Below are 16,012 nucleotides of genomic sequence, written 5' to 3'. Positions count from 1 at the left end.
GGCCTGGGAGTCTGGGATTAGCAGAGGCAAGCTATTATACTGATATACAAAATGGATTAAGAACAAGGTCCTACTGCAGAGCATAGGGAACTCTATCCAATATTCTGTAATAAACCATGATGGGATGAAAAAGAATACATATGTGTATAACTGAGTTGCTTGGCTGCACAGAAGAAACTCACGCAACACTGTAAATCAACTGTACTTCAGCAAAATTTAAGGAACAGGAAAAGAGGACTTCCCTGGTGGTTCAGTGGCTGAGAATCTGCCTGCCAATGTAGGGGACACAGGTTCGATCCCTGGTCCAGGAAGATTCCGCATACCATGGAGCAAGTAAGCCCGTGAGCTGCAACTAGCGAGCCCATGTGCTCTAGGGCCTGTGCTCTGCAAGAAGAGAAGACACTGCAATGAGAAGTCTGTGCACAGCAACGGAGAGTAGCCCCCACTCGCTGCAACGAGAGAAAACCTGTGCACAGCAAAGACCACCCAGCACAGTCAAAAATTTAAAAAAAAAAAGAAAGAAGAAAAGAACGTGTTTGATCAGGATGCACTGTGGGGAAGTGTGAAGGGCGGAGGAGTTTCCCGTTGTGTGTGCAGTAGGACCCTATGCACAAAAAAATAAACAAAAAGACACTTATGTTGTTGTATACAAACAATGGTAATTACTGTGTGATCAGATGCTGCCTGAACACTTCACACACAGTGAATCATTCCACTCCACAACAGAGCTCTGAGGCAGGTACACTTGACCCCACTGGACAGAAGAAAACACAGAGGCAAGGGAGAATTAAGAAATTGGCTTAGAATCTTCCGCTGGCAGGTGGGAAAACAGGACTTTGCCTCCAGGCAGCCGGTGCTGCGGACGCCAGTGTTCCTAATCACAGCCTCTCTCGAAGGAGGCTGGGACTGCCCAAATCAACGGCGATCTGATTACTGCAAACCGATTAGCTGCAAAGGGCAACTAATCCCTCCACCTCCCCATCGAGGAGGAAAGAAAAGAAGGGAGTGAAGGAGGAATTTCAGACTCTGCAAACTTACTCTGGTTTATGAGGGAAAAAAACAAAAAATCAAACCAAAAAACTAAGACAAGTTTCAAAAGGAAAAAGGAAAAAGGACAAAGAAGTGGGGCGGAGGTGGGGGAGGATAAAGAAAAAATAATGTAGTGTTCCTGGTTCATAAAAAACAGGAGAACACTAACATTAGCCTAATCCAATGGTCAGTGAAGGCAAAACTCACTCAAATCTCAATTTGATGGCACTTGGAGAAGGGAGGAAGGGGCAGCCCAGGGGGGATTTCTGACACTGGAGATGCAGTGCCGCTGAATGAGACTAGCAACCTACAGAATCCCCCGGGTCAGAGGAGGGAGGCCATCCTCCAGGGCGTGCGTGAAATGCGGCCTATGTAAAAAAATAAAATGAGAATGGGTAGCTTGCCTTCAAATCTCAGGTCGCCAAGTCCCTGCCACCTCCTCCAGGAAGTCTCCCCAGACTGCACCTTGATGGCAGCGGCGGCGGCAGCAGCAGCAGCAGCAGCAGCAGCATCCCCACAGGCTACAGGCACACACAGGCTGTGTCTAACTCTTTTCTTACATGTGCTGCTTTCCTTCATGGGGCTTATCTCACCTTGTGATTATATACGCACTAGTACAATTTCTGTCTTACCCACCAGATTATAAGCTCCTCTGGGTAGTACAAGTGTTTAACTCACTAAAAGGATCTGGCCTCAGGAGGACAGATGTCACAGGGATGGAGAAAGAGTGCTTATCACACGCAGGGAACATCAGAACCACCAGAGGGCTGGTTGCGACTCAGACTTCAGATTCCTGGGCCCCAGACCGCGTTTGGGAAAGAGCTATTCTAAAGCAGCCACAGAAGTATGCGAAGGGCAGAAAAGGCTGTGCAGAGCCTGCAAAGGAGGAAAACAAACGGCAAGAACGCCTGGCATGTCCAACTATGGACCTCACACAAGGACGCCCCACCAGGCCGGCTGTGCTGCCACAATGATCTGCCGGCGACGACCTGAACTTCTTAAACCGCTTTTTAAGAAGGGGCCCCATGTTTTCATCTTGCAATTTATGTAGCCAGTCTGGCTCCTGAGCATCTCGCTGCACACTCAACCTGAGCTCAGAGAGCAACGGGACAGGGATGATTCCTAATAAAAACCATCACCGCTGTTTGAGCTAGGCATCGTGCCGAGCTTTCCTTACATTCTCTCGTTTATTCTTATGACTATATTCACCCCAGGAAAGCACACTTGCGTCAGCACCTACACACATCACCTGATCTAATCTTCACAAAGAGCCATGAGGAACCTCAAAACCACTAAGGGCACATGCCCGCTTTCAGAGACAGACATGTGGATGTGCAGAGACAGAGAATGTGCCCAAACTCACACAGCCAGGGTGATGGAAGCCAGGGTGGGTTCCAGCTCTGGGCTCCTGGCCCCAACCCCTGCCTACACCAAGATCTCCTGGTTAGGAGCGGTCTTTAAGGCCAATACTCTTTCCCCCGACCCACAAGTTCCACCAGACTCAGTCTCACTGGAGAGGCACAGACAGAAGGATTCTGAGATGTACCTGGGGTGATCCTGGGTGTCAGCTGTAAACCTACCAGACCTAGTTAGCACAGTAGTCTGGGTTCAATGGTTTGAACTATAAAGAATAATTATGGGTAGGGCTTGACTTTATTCCAGAGGTTTCAAGTTGCTCTCACCCCGGGGACTCCAGAATCATGAATTTGGAGCACATCTTCCTTGGTAAGTACTTGAGTTTCCAGTTGTGTCAGACACTTGCTCTGCTGGGCTCCACTACCCACCCACGAGAAGGTCACAGTGAGGACGGCCCAGCCGGAAGGAAACAGGTCATCTCCAGGGGTCTGGGGCACATAGGTAGGGCTGACAAACACGGTTTTAAGAGTGTCTGTACTTTGAGGGTGAACTTATGGTTGCCAGGGGAGATGTATGGGGCAAGGGACAGTGAGGGAGTCTGGGATGGACATATACACACTGCTATATTCAAAATGGGTAATCAACAAGGACCTGCTGTAGAGCACACGGAACCCTGCTCAATGCTGTGTGGCAGCCTGGGAGAGAGGGGAGTTTGGGGGAGAACGGATATACGTATATGTATGACAGGCTTCTCTGTCCATGGGATTTTCCAGGCAAGAGACTGGAGTGGGTTGCCATTTCCTTTTCCAGGGGATCTTCCTGACCCAGAGATCAAACCCAGGTCTCCTGCAGTGCAGGCAGACGCTTTACCCTCTGAGCCACCAGGGAAGCCCCATATGTATGGCTGAGTTCCTTTGCTGTTCACCTGTAACGTCACAACACTGTAAACCGGCTATACCCCAATACAAAATTAAAAGTTTAATTAAAAAAAAAAAGAGTGATTGAGACCTCTATGAAGGTTACCTATCCCCCCACCATGGCCCACAGAAGGCCCCCCCTCCCCGCCAAGAAATACCCTCCCAGATATTTTCTACAAGGAACTCATATTCCAGGCAGAATAGTCTTCCTCTCAAACCCACATGCTGATATCCTAACCCCAGCACCTCAGGCTGTGACTGTTTGGAGACAGGGATTTCCAAGAGGTGATTAAGTTAAAATGAGGTCATTAGGATGGGTCTGGTGTCCTTGTCGGAAGGAAAGATTAGGACATGGAGGGACGACCATGTGAGACACGGCAGAAGACAGCCGGCTGTGAGCTTGCTAGCCAGCCCACCCGCAGGAGCTCGAGGAACCCAGGGTCCTTTACCCTTAATAAGGCTCATGACACCAGGTCTGGGCCAGGGTTTCCAACACAGCATCTTCAGACATGCTCTCAAAAGCCTGTAAGTTTTCGAAGATCATACAGACTTTGAATATGTTTTAATAACCAGCCTAATATGACACAGCATAAAGACCTTCCGGGTGGCTGGTTTATAACAAAGAGCTGTCTTATGACCCTGGTGTCACGCCTGCATCCAGGACAACAATCACACGGTGCGCTGAAGGGATGCAGGCTTCTCGGAAGCCCAGGGAGAACTTGGCGGGAGCATGGAGCCATCACACGGCACGCGGTGACGTCGGCATATCGCCTCCAGGAAGTCTGACCTGTGAAGCGGGCAACCGTGCTGCCAGGGAGGCCGTCTGCAAGCCCAGTCTCTGCCCGTGGCTACCTGGCATGGGTGATGAGCAGTGAGCACGCTCGTCAACACACGGTGAAGAAACAACCCTTCCATAAGGTCTTGTCTTCAAGTTCTATGATGATTACGTGACAGGCAGGTTGTCCTGATCTAGCAGACACAGTCTCGGTCTGCGTAAATGCTGTTTTATACACATATGGGTGATTAAACATTTCCAGCATAAGCTTTATCAAAATCAAGATTCAAAAGAGTCTGAAGATTGGACCTCAAGGCCTTCCCTGGTGGTTAAGAATCCACCTTGCAACTCAGGGGACATCGGTTTGATCCCTGGTCCAGGAAGATCCCACATGGCACGGAAGAACTAAGCACATGTGCTACAACCTCTGGGCCCACGTGCGTAGAGCCTGTGCTCCACAACAGGAGGAGCCCCCGTGACAGGAAGCCTGCACACCGCGGCTAGAGGGGAGCCCCTGCTTGCCACAACTAGAGAAAAGCCGGTATGGAGCAATCAAGACCCAACACAGCCAGGAAAAAAAAAAAAAAAGACCGGACTCAAGACTAATAAAAACACTAACAAAAACAGACAGCTGTGGAGCAAACTTCATACCAGGCGTGGTTCTGTTTAGCGAGTGATCTCATTTAAGAGACGATTTCTTTCTACCAGTGCGGCAGGCAGCCTCTAGATACCTCCATCACCCTGTCTCCCTTTATTCACACCCTGGTGTCATCCCCTCCCCTTTGAGAACCAGCTGGACCTAGACTCCTTCCAGTCAACAGAAGATGCCAGAAGTGAGGAGACGCCTGTGCAATCAGCAGCCCCAGGTGGTAATCCCTGCCCCTTCTTCCCTGAGAGCCTTCAGATGAGACCACAGCCCTGGGCAGAGCCGGACAGCAACCTCACGAGAGACCTGGAGCTGGCAGTACCCAGGAAAACCACCCCTAGACCTGTGACTCAAAGAAACTGGGAGAGAAAGTGATTTTCAGCTGCCACGTTTGGGAGTAACGTGTTACGCGGCAATCAACAATGAACATAACCATTCCACATCACTGGTTGACTTTTGATACGAGGTCACCAGTCACGTCAAAACACAGTTGCTACATGTGTACTTCATAATCTTATTATAAATGTAGTTTTCATAATAAGCATGTGACTATGTTTATTGCCAATGTTAGGTTTATACTTATTTAAGTCACATTTTGGCATGAAGGGCTTCCCAGGACTCAGAGGTAAAGAATCTGCCTGCTAGTGCAAGAGACATGGGTTCAATCTCTGGGTTGGTAAGATCCCCTGGAGGAGGAAAATGGCAACCCACTCTAGTATTCTTGCCTGCGAAATCTGATGGACAGAGCAGCATGGTGGGCTACAGCCCAGGGGGTCGCAAATAGTTGGATATGACTAACGTAAAACAACACTGGGGGGAGCTTCTCTTGTGGTCCAGTGGCTAAGACTCTGTGCTCCCCAAGTGGCTAAGACTCTGTGCTCCCCAAGTGAGGGGCCTGGGTTCGATCCCTGGTCAGGGGACTAGATCCCACATGCTCCAACTAAGAGTTCTCATGCCACAACTAAAGATCCCATATGCCACAACTGAGACCAGCCAGATAAATAATACATACTTAAAAGACAACCCTGGGGGCTTCCAACACGTTTCTTCAAGATGACATGTATATAGCTAAATTTTGAGAAATACCAAAGATCTTTGAGGGTGTGTGTGTGTGTGTGTGTGTGTGTGTGTGTGTGTCTGTGTGTGTGTGTGTCTGTGTGTGTGTGTGTGTCTGTGTGTGTGTCTGTGTGTGTGAAGTCTCAGAACTCCTCTTCCTGCAATCCAAGTGTGATCTCTTAAAAACTCAAATGTGACCGTGTCTGTTCACTGCACGCCTCATCTGTTGCACTATGGAGGGAACCCAAATCCTTCACAAGGCCCAGAGCCTCTGTGAGGTCTGCTTCTGCAGCCTCATCCTCTCCCACTAAGCCTTGCACCTCACTCCTTTCTGCCTAGAACTCTCCATCAACTCTGCCCTTCCCACATCTCCTAGTCATTGCCACTCCAGTGAATCTTTTAAACATCCCTTCTCATTAAACAGTCAGCTGTGGTCTGTGGTTTGGGGCCCGTCTCAGGACAGGGCACCATGAGGGCATATGCGTCCTTTCCTCCACTCCATCCCTGGCATGCAGCACCAGCCTGACACACGGCAGGTGCTCAGTGAATCTGGGCTGAATGAATGACCAAGACATGGGTCGTCTGGGACCTAGTCTTCACCCTGCAGAGCCCCAGGGAGATGAATCAGTTCACCAACCAGGAAGGCAGTGCGGGACGGAGCCATGCCAGTCTCAGTTAAGAGATGGGAGCCCCGAGGGTCAAAGATAACTTTCAGAGTTGGCACCGAGTCATCCAGGAAGCAGGAATTTCTGGTCCAACATTTTCCTTAACCAAGGTTCTGATGGGCAGAGAAAGCTTTTTCCCAGTAATGAAAGCACGTCTCCCAAATGCTTTCCTTTTCCTGACGTTGAAAATGCAGCAAGAATAAACCATCTCCAGAGCATAAGGACTGTGCTGACTCAGCCTTGGATGCTCCTGACTCTGGGTCCTCCTCCCTTGACCCCTGTCTCAACCACCTGTCCCCTGCCCAGTCACTCCACTTTTTTATTCTCCTTCCTACTGGAAACTGGTGGATTTCTCTGTTGACGGTCAGTCTCTGCCATGAACTTTGTTTTGGACACAGCTGTAACCTTACCACCTGGCCAATCTGAGAGCCTCCAAAGCCTCAGCTATCACGTGCATACAATTAATACAACTCAGGGGTGAAGAGACACAACAAGGTCTCAATAGTAATTAGTATGATAACTGGGGTGACTCGGCAAAGTGGAGGGGAGGTTCAGAGCCTGCCCAGGACATCACCTACAGCAAGTGCTCATGAAGGAGTTACGACTATTGCGGAAATGATCACGGTAAGCAAATTTGCTTCTTTTTTGAAGTGGAGGACATAAGTGGGAGAGCAAAGACTGTGAGCTGAGCTGGCAGGAAACAGGTGACCTGGCTGGCCAGCCAGCCGCCTCCCTCATCACACTCCTCATTTACTTTTTAATAATTTCCTGGGTTTGCTGAGTTGCCTTTAGAGACAGGATACTTGGTTTCTCAGCCAGCTTGCGCGGCTGGCTGCCTGGGTTTCCCGTCTCACCGCCCCTCCACTGCCAAGTTGTCATACATGCTTCAGGGTGCTGTTGAGAACACGCCAGGTAGGTGAGTGCCCCTCCACCCCCGAATACCTACAGACAGGTTGAAGACCTGTCCCACTTTTAAGGGACTCTCTGAAAAGCTCTGGGGGCATGAAGCCCACCTTGGTTCAGAGATCAAATTCTCCCTAGCATCTCTATTCAGGATACGTCATCCCCATACCTGGCACACTTAAGTGTTAGTGTTAATTGCTCAGTCATGTCTGACTCTTTGCGGCCTCATGGACTGTAGCCCACCAGATCCCTCTGCCCATGGAATTCTCCAGGCAAGAATACTGGAGTGGGTAGCCATTCCCTTCTCCAGGGGATCTTACTGACCCAGGGATCTAACGCAGGTCTCCTGCATTGCAGGCAGATTCTTTATCTTTGGAGCCGCCAGAGAAGCCCCAGGTACTTGGCAAACCGAGACATCCCATAGAATCTGGCTATAACCAACGACATCAGGAGTGCTTGAAAAATACCCAGCTTGATGCAAAAGTCAAAGATGAAGTGAAAAAGAAAAATAGAAAAAGTAACATAGAACAGGCAACCAGGCTGGCAAATTAACTTCAAGTTCCTTCAACAGAATGAGTTACACGGCATACACAGAGGGAGAGAAATGGATTTCAGCGAAATAATTGGACTTTGTATCCAACCCATGGTTAACATACACCTCACATATGAAAAACAGAGATTATTTGAGAACTGCCAGACACAGCCCTGTGGTCTGCCATCTAGCACCAGAATTCTCATGCTAGAGTCCATCTATAAAACACTATTTCAAACACACACACACAAATATTTAAGACCCATACAACCAAAATGTTTTGACCGTTGTCAAGATTTTCCAACAGCTCTAATTCATTAAAAAGTCAATTTAACTTTGAGGTTTCCCTTCAGCCGTCAAAAGGCCATGAGCACCTGCAGAGGACCGCTTCAGGAATTTTAGTTTTGAACGACTCATTTACAGTTTAAAAACTGCAGAGACCCAGAGATGCTTCTGCAGAAATACCACGTTCTCTGCTCTTGGTATCACACGGTGAGTTCCGCTTACAAGCTAAGGAGAAAGTTGGTGACCCCTTGACCCCACTGCCTCTCTGGGTCCTCCACGTGGATGGGCTTTTGGGGACAGGAGTGTCAGTCTGTCCACTGGAAAAACTCTCCTGGCCCTAGAATCCTGTTGGTTTATCCTAGAGGGTCCTCTGGAGGCTGCAAAGCTAGCAGAGAAATCTGAGTGGTTTTTGCGAAAGTGGCTCTGGAGATGCCGGAAGCAGAACTGAAAGGCACAGCTACTCTTACTCTGATTTCCACCATTACTGCTACTATTTATGCTCAAACACTTTTTGTCGCCAATGCCCCCCCCCCATTCAAGTAACTTAGAAAATTCCGATAGCAGTCGGAATTTAAATTCTCTGGAGTCAGAGAAACCTAGGTTAGGTCTGCTCGGTCATTGCTAGCCATGTGCGCCTTATCGGACATATTTACCCTGTTTCGGCCTCAGTCTCGCATCTGCAAAATGGGCTGGCATGGGAGAGTTAAAAAGCTTAAAAGGCGAACGCTGGGCCCATAGCAGAAATGCGAGCTGGTGTTAGGAAGACGCCTTCTTTCTAGAACCAGAGGGAGGCGGGCGACCTGGGGGAGCGCAGCCCGCGGTGCGCAGACAGGGTCGGGGGGTGGGACGGGGTGGGGGTCAGGTCTTACGCCCCGCGCCCGGACTCACCAAGGTTTCCAACTCGCCCTTCGCCAGCAGCTCGTACTTGTGGCTCGAGCCCCAGAAGGCGAGCTTCTGCAGCAACTTGGAGAAGCGTCCTTCGAACATAGTGAGCGGGTGCAGGTCCCTCGCCCAGCCTCCCGTCCCTCCGGCGGCCGCCGCCTGTGCCTGCGTCCCTCCGTCCCTGGCGTGGCCGGGGCTGGCTGCGCGCGCCCAAGCCTCCCGGGCCAGGCCCAGGTTACCAGGTAGCCGCCTACCTGCCTGCCGCAGGTGAGGCCCCGCCCCCGGGGCGGAGCTGCGCACAGGGAGGCCCTCGGCGCACCTGGTCCCGCCCCTCCCGGACTTTCCCGCCCTTGAGGGGCCGCGGCGGCCCCGGAAGGCCCGGGGGCTGCAGAGGCGCCTCAAAGCTTGGGCTGTTTCCCGAACTTGTCCAATCGTGAGATGCAGCTGGAGCCGGGGGGATGGGGTGGAGACAGGCGATAAACCAGACCCCTCCCTACCCTGAGTCACTGAGTGGGCCGGGAAGCTGAACTCTACCGAGCCACCCAGGTGATTCTCCTGGGGAGCCACGTGAGGTCAGCTAAGATGCTGGGAGCCCGTTTAATGTGAGCTGAGGCTCCTAGAGCTGCCAGGAGGCTCGGGAGCGGCCACGTGGCTTCTCTGAACGCGATTGCCAGTTCGTTATCGCAGGAGAAGACAGCTTAAGATCTCACCTCCAGGAAGGGGCCTGGGAGGGGACCCCACGAGCTGGACAGTTTGAGGAGCCGCTGCCTTTGGGCTACGCCTGGTGCTGCATGGTCTATGAGCTCTTTATTCTCATTTGCAGAGCAGGCTCCGGTGCTTGCTAATCTTGGGATCTGGAGAAGGTTTCTTAAATGTTCACAGCCTCAGTTTATTCATCTGTAAAATGGCCACCATAATGGCACCTCCTTCATAGTGAAATTGAGAGGAAATCTGCTGGACCATCTTATATGGGAAAAGCTCAGGGCAGGGCTTGGCGTAGTATATTGGGTATGGAGATGGCATATTCACTCTCATCATCACTTGGCTCACATGGCTCCCAAAGCCTGTGGGTGAATGTGCAGTGTAGACGGTTTTCAGCCTCCAAGTGGATATACTGAGAAGTGTAAGGGTTTCGGCTTCACACAGCATGGGAATCCAGAACAAGACCCCCTGCTTAGTAGGGAGGGGGGCTTCAGAGGAGGCTGTGCTGCTATTGTGTGCTTCAGTTTTCTTATCTGTTGATTGGGGTTACTTAAGGACTGTAGGGCAGGACACGTGTTTGTGTCCATTAAATTGTGCTGCCTCTTCGGAGCAAACGTTTGCCACTTACCCCAGCTGCTCCCCAAGGGGTGGCCATGTCAGCCCCACTCAACCCAGTGGGTTCTAGAAAACCTTCTTGTTTCTCCTGCCTCTTCCCCTCTTTGCAGAAACGACGCTGCCCACTTCCATCAATTTCAGCAAAGGCCCAGAAGTGACGAGAAAAGCAAGACTCGGGTGTGAGTCAGATTTTAATTCCAGGCCTGTTCCTAACCAATGGGTGACCTTGGGCGATTCTTATCACCTTTTTGCACCTCAGTTTACTCACCCACAAAATGGGGGTGACACCACCTATCTGAGTCAGGGTCTGGAGCCTCCAACTGAGTGCTTTGGGGAAAATTTGATAAACAGATTATTTGTGAGCAGGGGGTGATGTGTTGGGCAAATACCTTTGCCTTGAAAGCTCCACCTCAGCTCCAGCTCAGATTGTCAAGAATTTGTGGGTCAGGCATGAGAATGTCCAGGGCATTCAGGAAGCAGATTCTGGGCAGTGGATATTGTGCAACATTCAGACCTGTTGGGATTAAAAAAAAGAAAAAAATGGAATGGATTACAGAGAAAGTAGTTTAAGAGACCAGCTTTGTGCCTGGAATGGCTGAATGGACACTGTTAGGCTTAAGTTTGCTTAACTTTTCTTTTTGTTGCCTTGTGATCAGAAAATGTATCTGTACACCGCTCTGTGAACCTTCCTTAATTTGCTGGGACTTTGTGCCTGGTGTGTATGCAACTTTTGTAAATATTTCAATCTCACTAGACAAGTTGATATATTCCCTGGAAGGGTTTGGTAAGCTGTACTTTTCTTTGTAAATTTGTTCTGTATTTATTCACTCTGATTTTCTGGCTCCATTGCTCATGTCTTTATTTTTGACCACTTGACCTGACAAAGGAGGATAAGAGAGAGTTTCAAATTTCCCAGTTGAGTTGCTTTCCTGTCCATTTTTGCCTGCAGCCTATTGGATTCTAGAGTCCACTCTCAAGGAATTACTTCAGACAAGACAGGGAATTCCCTGGCAGTCCAGTGGTTAGGACTTGGCACTTTCACTGCCGAGGGCCTGGGTTTGATCCCTGGTTGGGAACTAAGATCCCACAGGCTGAGTGGCCCGGCCAATAATAATAATAATAAAAGAATCTGTGATAGGAGAAGCAGAGCTGAAAATTAAAAGAAAAAGAATTCAGACAAGACTGTTGCTGCGAGACTTTCTGAGGTTGGCAGCTCTGAGAGTGAAGGGTCCTGATGCTCTGGCCAGCCTGGAGAGACAAGGGTACCAGTCAGCCCAAAGCATCCAGCCTTTCTTGAAATATCAGCCCTGGGCAACTTGAACAATGAGGTCACACTCAAGTCCCATTCACTCTCGGTATGAAAGTGGTGTCATTTCATGACCCATAAATTACCTCCCAACAACACACCCTGCTGGGAGACCTCAATGCAATCCCAAGGCACCTGAAATATATTTGGAAATAAACCTCACTGGGAAAGTCTAAGGTTGGAATTTGAAGGCATCCTATTAACAAGAGGTACAGAATACAAGGGATACATGAGTACTGGAGTGGGTTGCCGTTTCCTTCTCCAGGGGATCTTCCCGACCCAGGGAGCGAACCCAGGTCTCCTGCATTGCGGGCAGACACTTTACCATCTGGCCACCAGGGAAGCCCATATATATATATATATATGTATGTATGTATGTATGTATATGTATATATACATATATTAGTTTTAAAACTTCATTTGAAGTTGATGATCTTTACACATACCCTCAGTTCGTTTGTTTTTTCAATGGCTGAGCACAGAAGCAGTAATATAATCATGTCACAGATGGAGAAATTAGAATTTAGAGAAGGAAAGCCACTTTCATTCATTAAGCAAATATTTCTAAGCATCTGCCACGTGGCCATGGAGACCAACCACTGATACACGTGACCTCTGTCCCTGCTCTCTTGCATCTTATCTCCTAGTGGGTGTGACAGGCTACAAACAAACCAGACTGTGGGTTGAGTAAAGGGCCCCCTAAAAGTATTCGTCCATGTCCCAATCCCCAGAAGCGGGGCAATGTAACCTGATTTAGGAAAATGATCTTTGAAGATATGATTAAGATAAGGATCTCAAGATGAGATCATGCCAGATTAACTGGGTGAACCCTAAACCCAAGGACTGGTGTCCTTATAAAAGACAGGAGAGGAGAGACACGACACAGAGGAGAGGCCTCGTGAAGATGGGGGCAGAGATGGGAGGGACGCGGCCACAAGCCAAGGACCGCCTGGAGCCACAAGAGGTAAGGCTGGGTCCCCACTCTCTGCCAGAGCCTTCAGAGGGAGCATGGTCCTGCCAACACCTGGCTTCCAGACTGCGGGAGAATCTCTGTTGGTTTGTGCTCATTGGTTGTGGCTGCCCCAGGAAACTAGCAGGGCGAGCAAGGCGATGCAGACAAGCAAACGGAGTGAGGACTGAAGAGTGAGTGGGGCTCCTGTCACTTGAGCAGCCAGGAGAGGTGACGTTCGAGCAGAGACCTGAACGAGGTGAGAAGTGACGCCTGTGGATATCTGGAGGGGTGGGAGGACAGCATTCCAAGCAGGGAGAAGAGACGGGATCAAGTGAGGCCTGCTTATGTGAAATGATTCTCCCGTTTGCACCCAAGCTCTGGCCACCCTCCCCACACCCATGCCCACGCCCAGGCACTGTCTGCCACCTTCCACTGTCACTGATTGCTGAGTGATGGGGAAACACTGGCTGAGAACTTCCTACAGCTGTGGGCATTGCTGGGGTTCCCAGGGGCTTAACTGCACCAGGCAGGACAAGCCCTGTGGAACCTGATGCCAGGTGCCAAGTCTTGGGTCTTGCTAAACACCGAGAGGTAAATGCCTCATACAGATGTCATCCCTCCCTCCTCCTACACCCCTGGTAGGTATCATCGGCCCATCTCGGGGTGACATTTCCCCACTGGCTGAGACAGGCCTGGGAACCCTTCTACTTATTACACTTTAAATAGCTACCAACAAATTATTTAGGCCTGGCACCTGAATAAACGTGTTTACTGAAAGATCTTCAGAAGAGGAAGGGATGACCTTGGGTGAGGGCAGATATAGAACCTTCTAGAAGGCAGTGGTATGGCTGAAGACCCCCACATAAGTCCATCATTTACATGAGGATATACTTCTTTTTAAAACTTTTTATTTTGTATCGGGGTACAGCCAGCTAACAATGCTGTGATAGCTTCAGGTGGACAGTGAAGGGGCTCAGCTGTACATATACATGTATCCATTCACATGAGGGTTTACTCTTGGTGTTCTGTATTCCGTGGGTTTTGACCAACGTAGAATGTCATAGAGCTATCATTACAGAGTCATCCAAAGGATCTCACTGCCTAAAAATCCCCTATTCATTCCTCCCTCACCCCAACCCCTTGGCAACCACTGATCTTTTTGCTGTCTCCATAGTTTTGCTTTTCCAGAATATCATAGTCAGAAATTTGAAAATATACAATTTCTGTTGGCTTTTGAATGTAATCAGTTTAGTTTAGTTGCTCAGTTGTGTCCGACTCTTTGCGATCCCCTGGACTGCAGCACACCAGGCCTTCCTGTCCACCACCAGCTTCTGGAGTTTACTCAAACTCGTGCCCATTGAGTGTAATAGAGAGTTCAAAATTCTCAGTGACTCCCTCTGAAAGTTCAGAGAACCCCAGGGCTCCCCGCTTAGGGGTGAAGGGGTGTGGTTAGTTCTCAGCCAAGTGGCTGTTAGAATGGCCCCTTCCCTACCGGAGCCTCCTCCCCTATCACTGCTCAGACTCCTGGCTGTTTGTCAAACAAGCTGAGCTCAGTCCAGCTGCCCCGTCTTTGAACTTCAAAGGTACCTCTACCAACTGTGTTCTCCCCCAACTATGTACAGGACCCAAAACTCCCTCCCTTTCAGGCCCAGACTTCAGTGTTTACTTTGTAGTAACTCATGGAGCGGAATTCCCATTTTGTGTACTTTTGTGCAGGTAAATTTTGCTGCAATGAAAGATTCTGTTAAAGAGAGAGCAGACTTGTGGTTGCCAAGGAGGAGGAGGTGGGAGAGGGAAGGACTGGGAGTCTGAGGTTGGAGATGCAAACTACCGGGCTTCCCTGGTGCTCAGACAGAAAAGACTTTGCCTGCAGCGCAGGAGCCCCAGGCACAGTCCCTGGGCTGGGAAGACCTCCTGGGGAAGGGAATGCCTACCCACTCCAATGTTCTTGCCAGGAGAACTCAATGGACAGAGGAGCCTGGTGGGCTACAGTCCATGGGATTGCAAAGAGTCGGACACAACTGAGTGACTTAGAGAGAGAGACAAAAGCAAACTATTACACATAGGATGGATAAAAAACAAGGCCCTAATGTACAGCACAGGAAACTGTATACAATATGCTACGATGATAAACTATAATGGGAAAGGATACAAAACCAGAGTCTGTGTACCTGAGTCACTTTGCTGTAGAGATTGGCACAACGCTGTAAATCAACCATACTTCAGTTAAAACATACTGTTAACATTTTAAAAAAGGAAGCAGATGAAAGTTGAATGAGAAACAAGGTATTTACAGTGTCTTAAGTGTGTTTCCACAAGACAGTTGTGAATTACAAAGGGAAACAGTCACTCTAGATTGGAAAAATCTGGCCAGCTCCACATTGACGAAGGGATCAGGGTTGCCAGGACCGCCGCTGGGATGAATGGCACTGTGCGCCTCGGATACGATGCACTGAGGGAGCACAGCTTCACTTTGGGGGACTCCTGGCAGAGTGCTGAACCCAAGTCCCATCACGAGGAACCAGTTTCCCATTGGAGGGCATCCCAGGGAGTAACTGGCTCCTCTCTTCAGAGATGTCTGGAAAGGCCATGGAAAGTTCCAGAGGGACGAAAGACTCATAACAATCAAATGCAAATGTCATCCTGGATCAGATCTCAGAGTTGGGGAAATGTTTTTATCATTTGGCTATAAAAGATATCAGGGCTTCCCTGGCAGCTCGTCGGTAAAGAACCCACCTACCAATGCTGGAGACGCGGGTGTGATTCCTGGGTCTGGAAGATCCCCTGCAGAAGGAAATGGCTACCACTCCAGTGTTCTCGCCTAGAGAACCATGGACAGAGGAGCCTGGCGGGCTACAGACCATGGCGGTCACAAAGAGTTGGCCACGACTGAGCGCCTGAAACAACCACCACCACACAGGACCTTAGTGCGACAGCTGCTGAACCTGGGGAGGCTCTGGAGACGACAGTATCGCACCGACGCGAGCTTCTGATGTCAACCACTGCTCTCCAGTCAGGGAAGAGAACGTCCCCTTTGAAAGGGCACCCTGAGGTTCTTAGGGGTAAGGGAGGGAGGGGGAGCAAGAAAGTGGGGAGGGGAGCACACCCACAGACTTGGATAATCTGGGAAGATGATACGCAAATCTGAAAAGGTCCCATAGTGTACGGTTCCACCTATAGAACATTCTCGACAAGACGAAATCAGAGAGATGGAGAGTGGATTAGTGGCTGGCGGGGGTTAGGGACGGTGTGACGACTAAGGCAGCGAGGAGGAGACCGACGTGGTGACGGAGCACCTCCGGAGCCGGCGCCTCCACGAATCTGCGCCCGAGATCCAGCGCCGCGGAGACCACGCCCCCACACCGCGGCGACCACGCCCCCACACCGCGGC

At 50.0% G+C, this 16,012-nt stretch overlaps 1 protein-coding gene across 1 annotated transcript in view; it reads right to left on the bottom strand.

Moving 5' to 3' along the window:
* The window catches only part of ATP2C2 (ATPase secretory pathway Ca2+ transporting 2), a 79,022-nt gene extending 69,601 nt beyond the window's left edge, over nt 1-9,421 (bottom strand). The window contains exon 1 of the mRNA XM_005691840.3: nt 9,053-9,421. Within this exon, the coding sequence (XP_005691897.1) occupies nt 9,053-9,151 (99 nt within the window). The 5' untranslated portion in view covers nt 9,152-9,421. The remainder of the gene's footprint in view (nt 1-9,052) is intronic.

This window comes from Capra hircus, chromosome 18, assembly GCF_001704415.2.
Source record: "Capra hircus breed San Clemente chromosome 18, ASM170441v1, whole genome shotgun sequence".
Classification (NCBI taxonomy): Eukaryota; Metazoa; Chordata; class Mammalia; order Artiodactyla; family Bovidae; genus Capra; species Capra hircus.
This window is presented reverse-complemented; position numbering and strand designations above follow the sequence as displayed.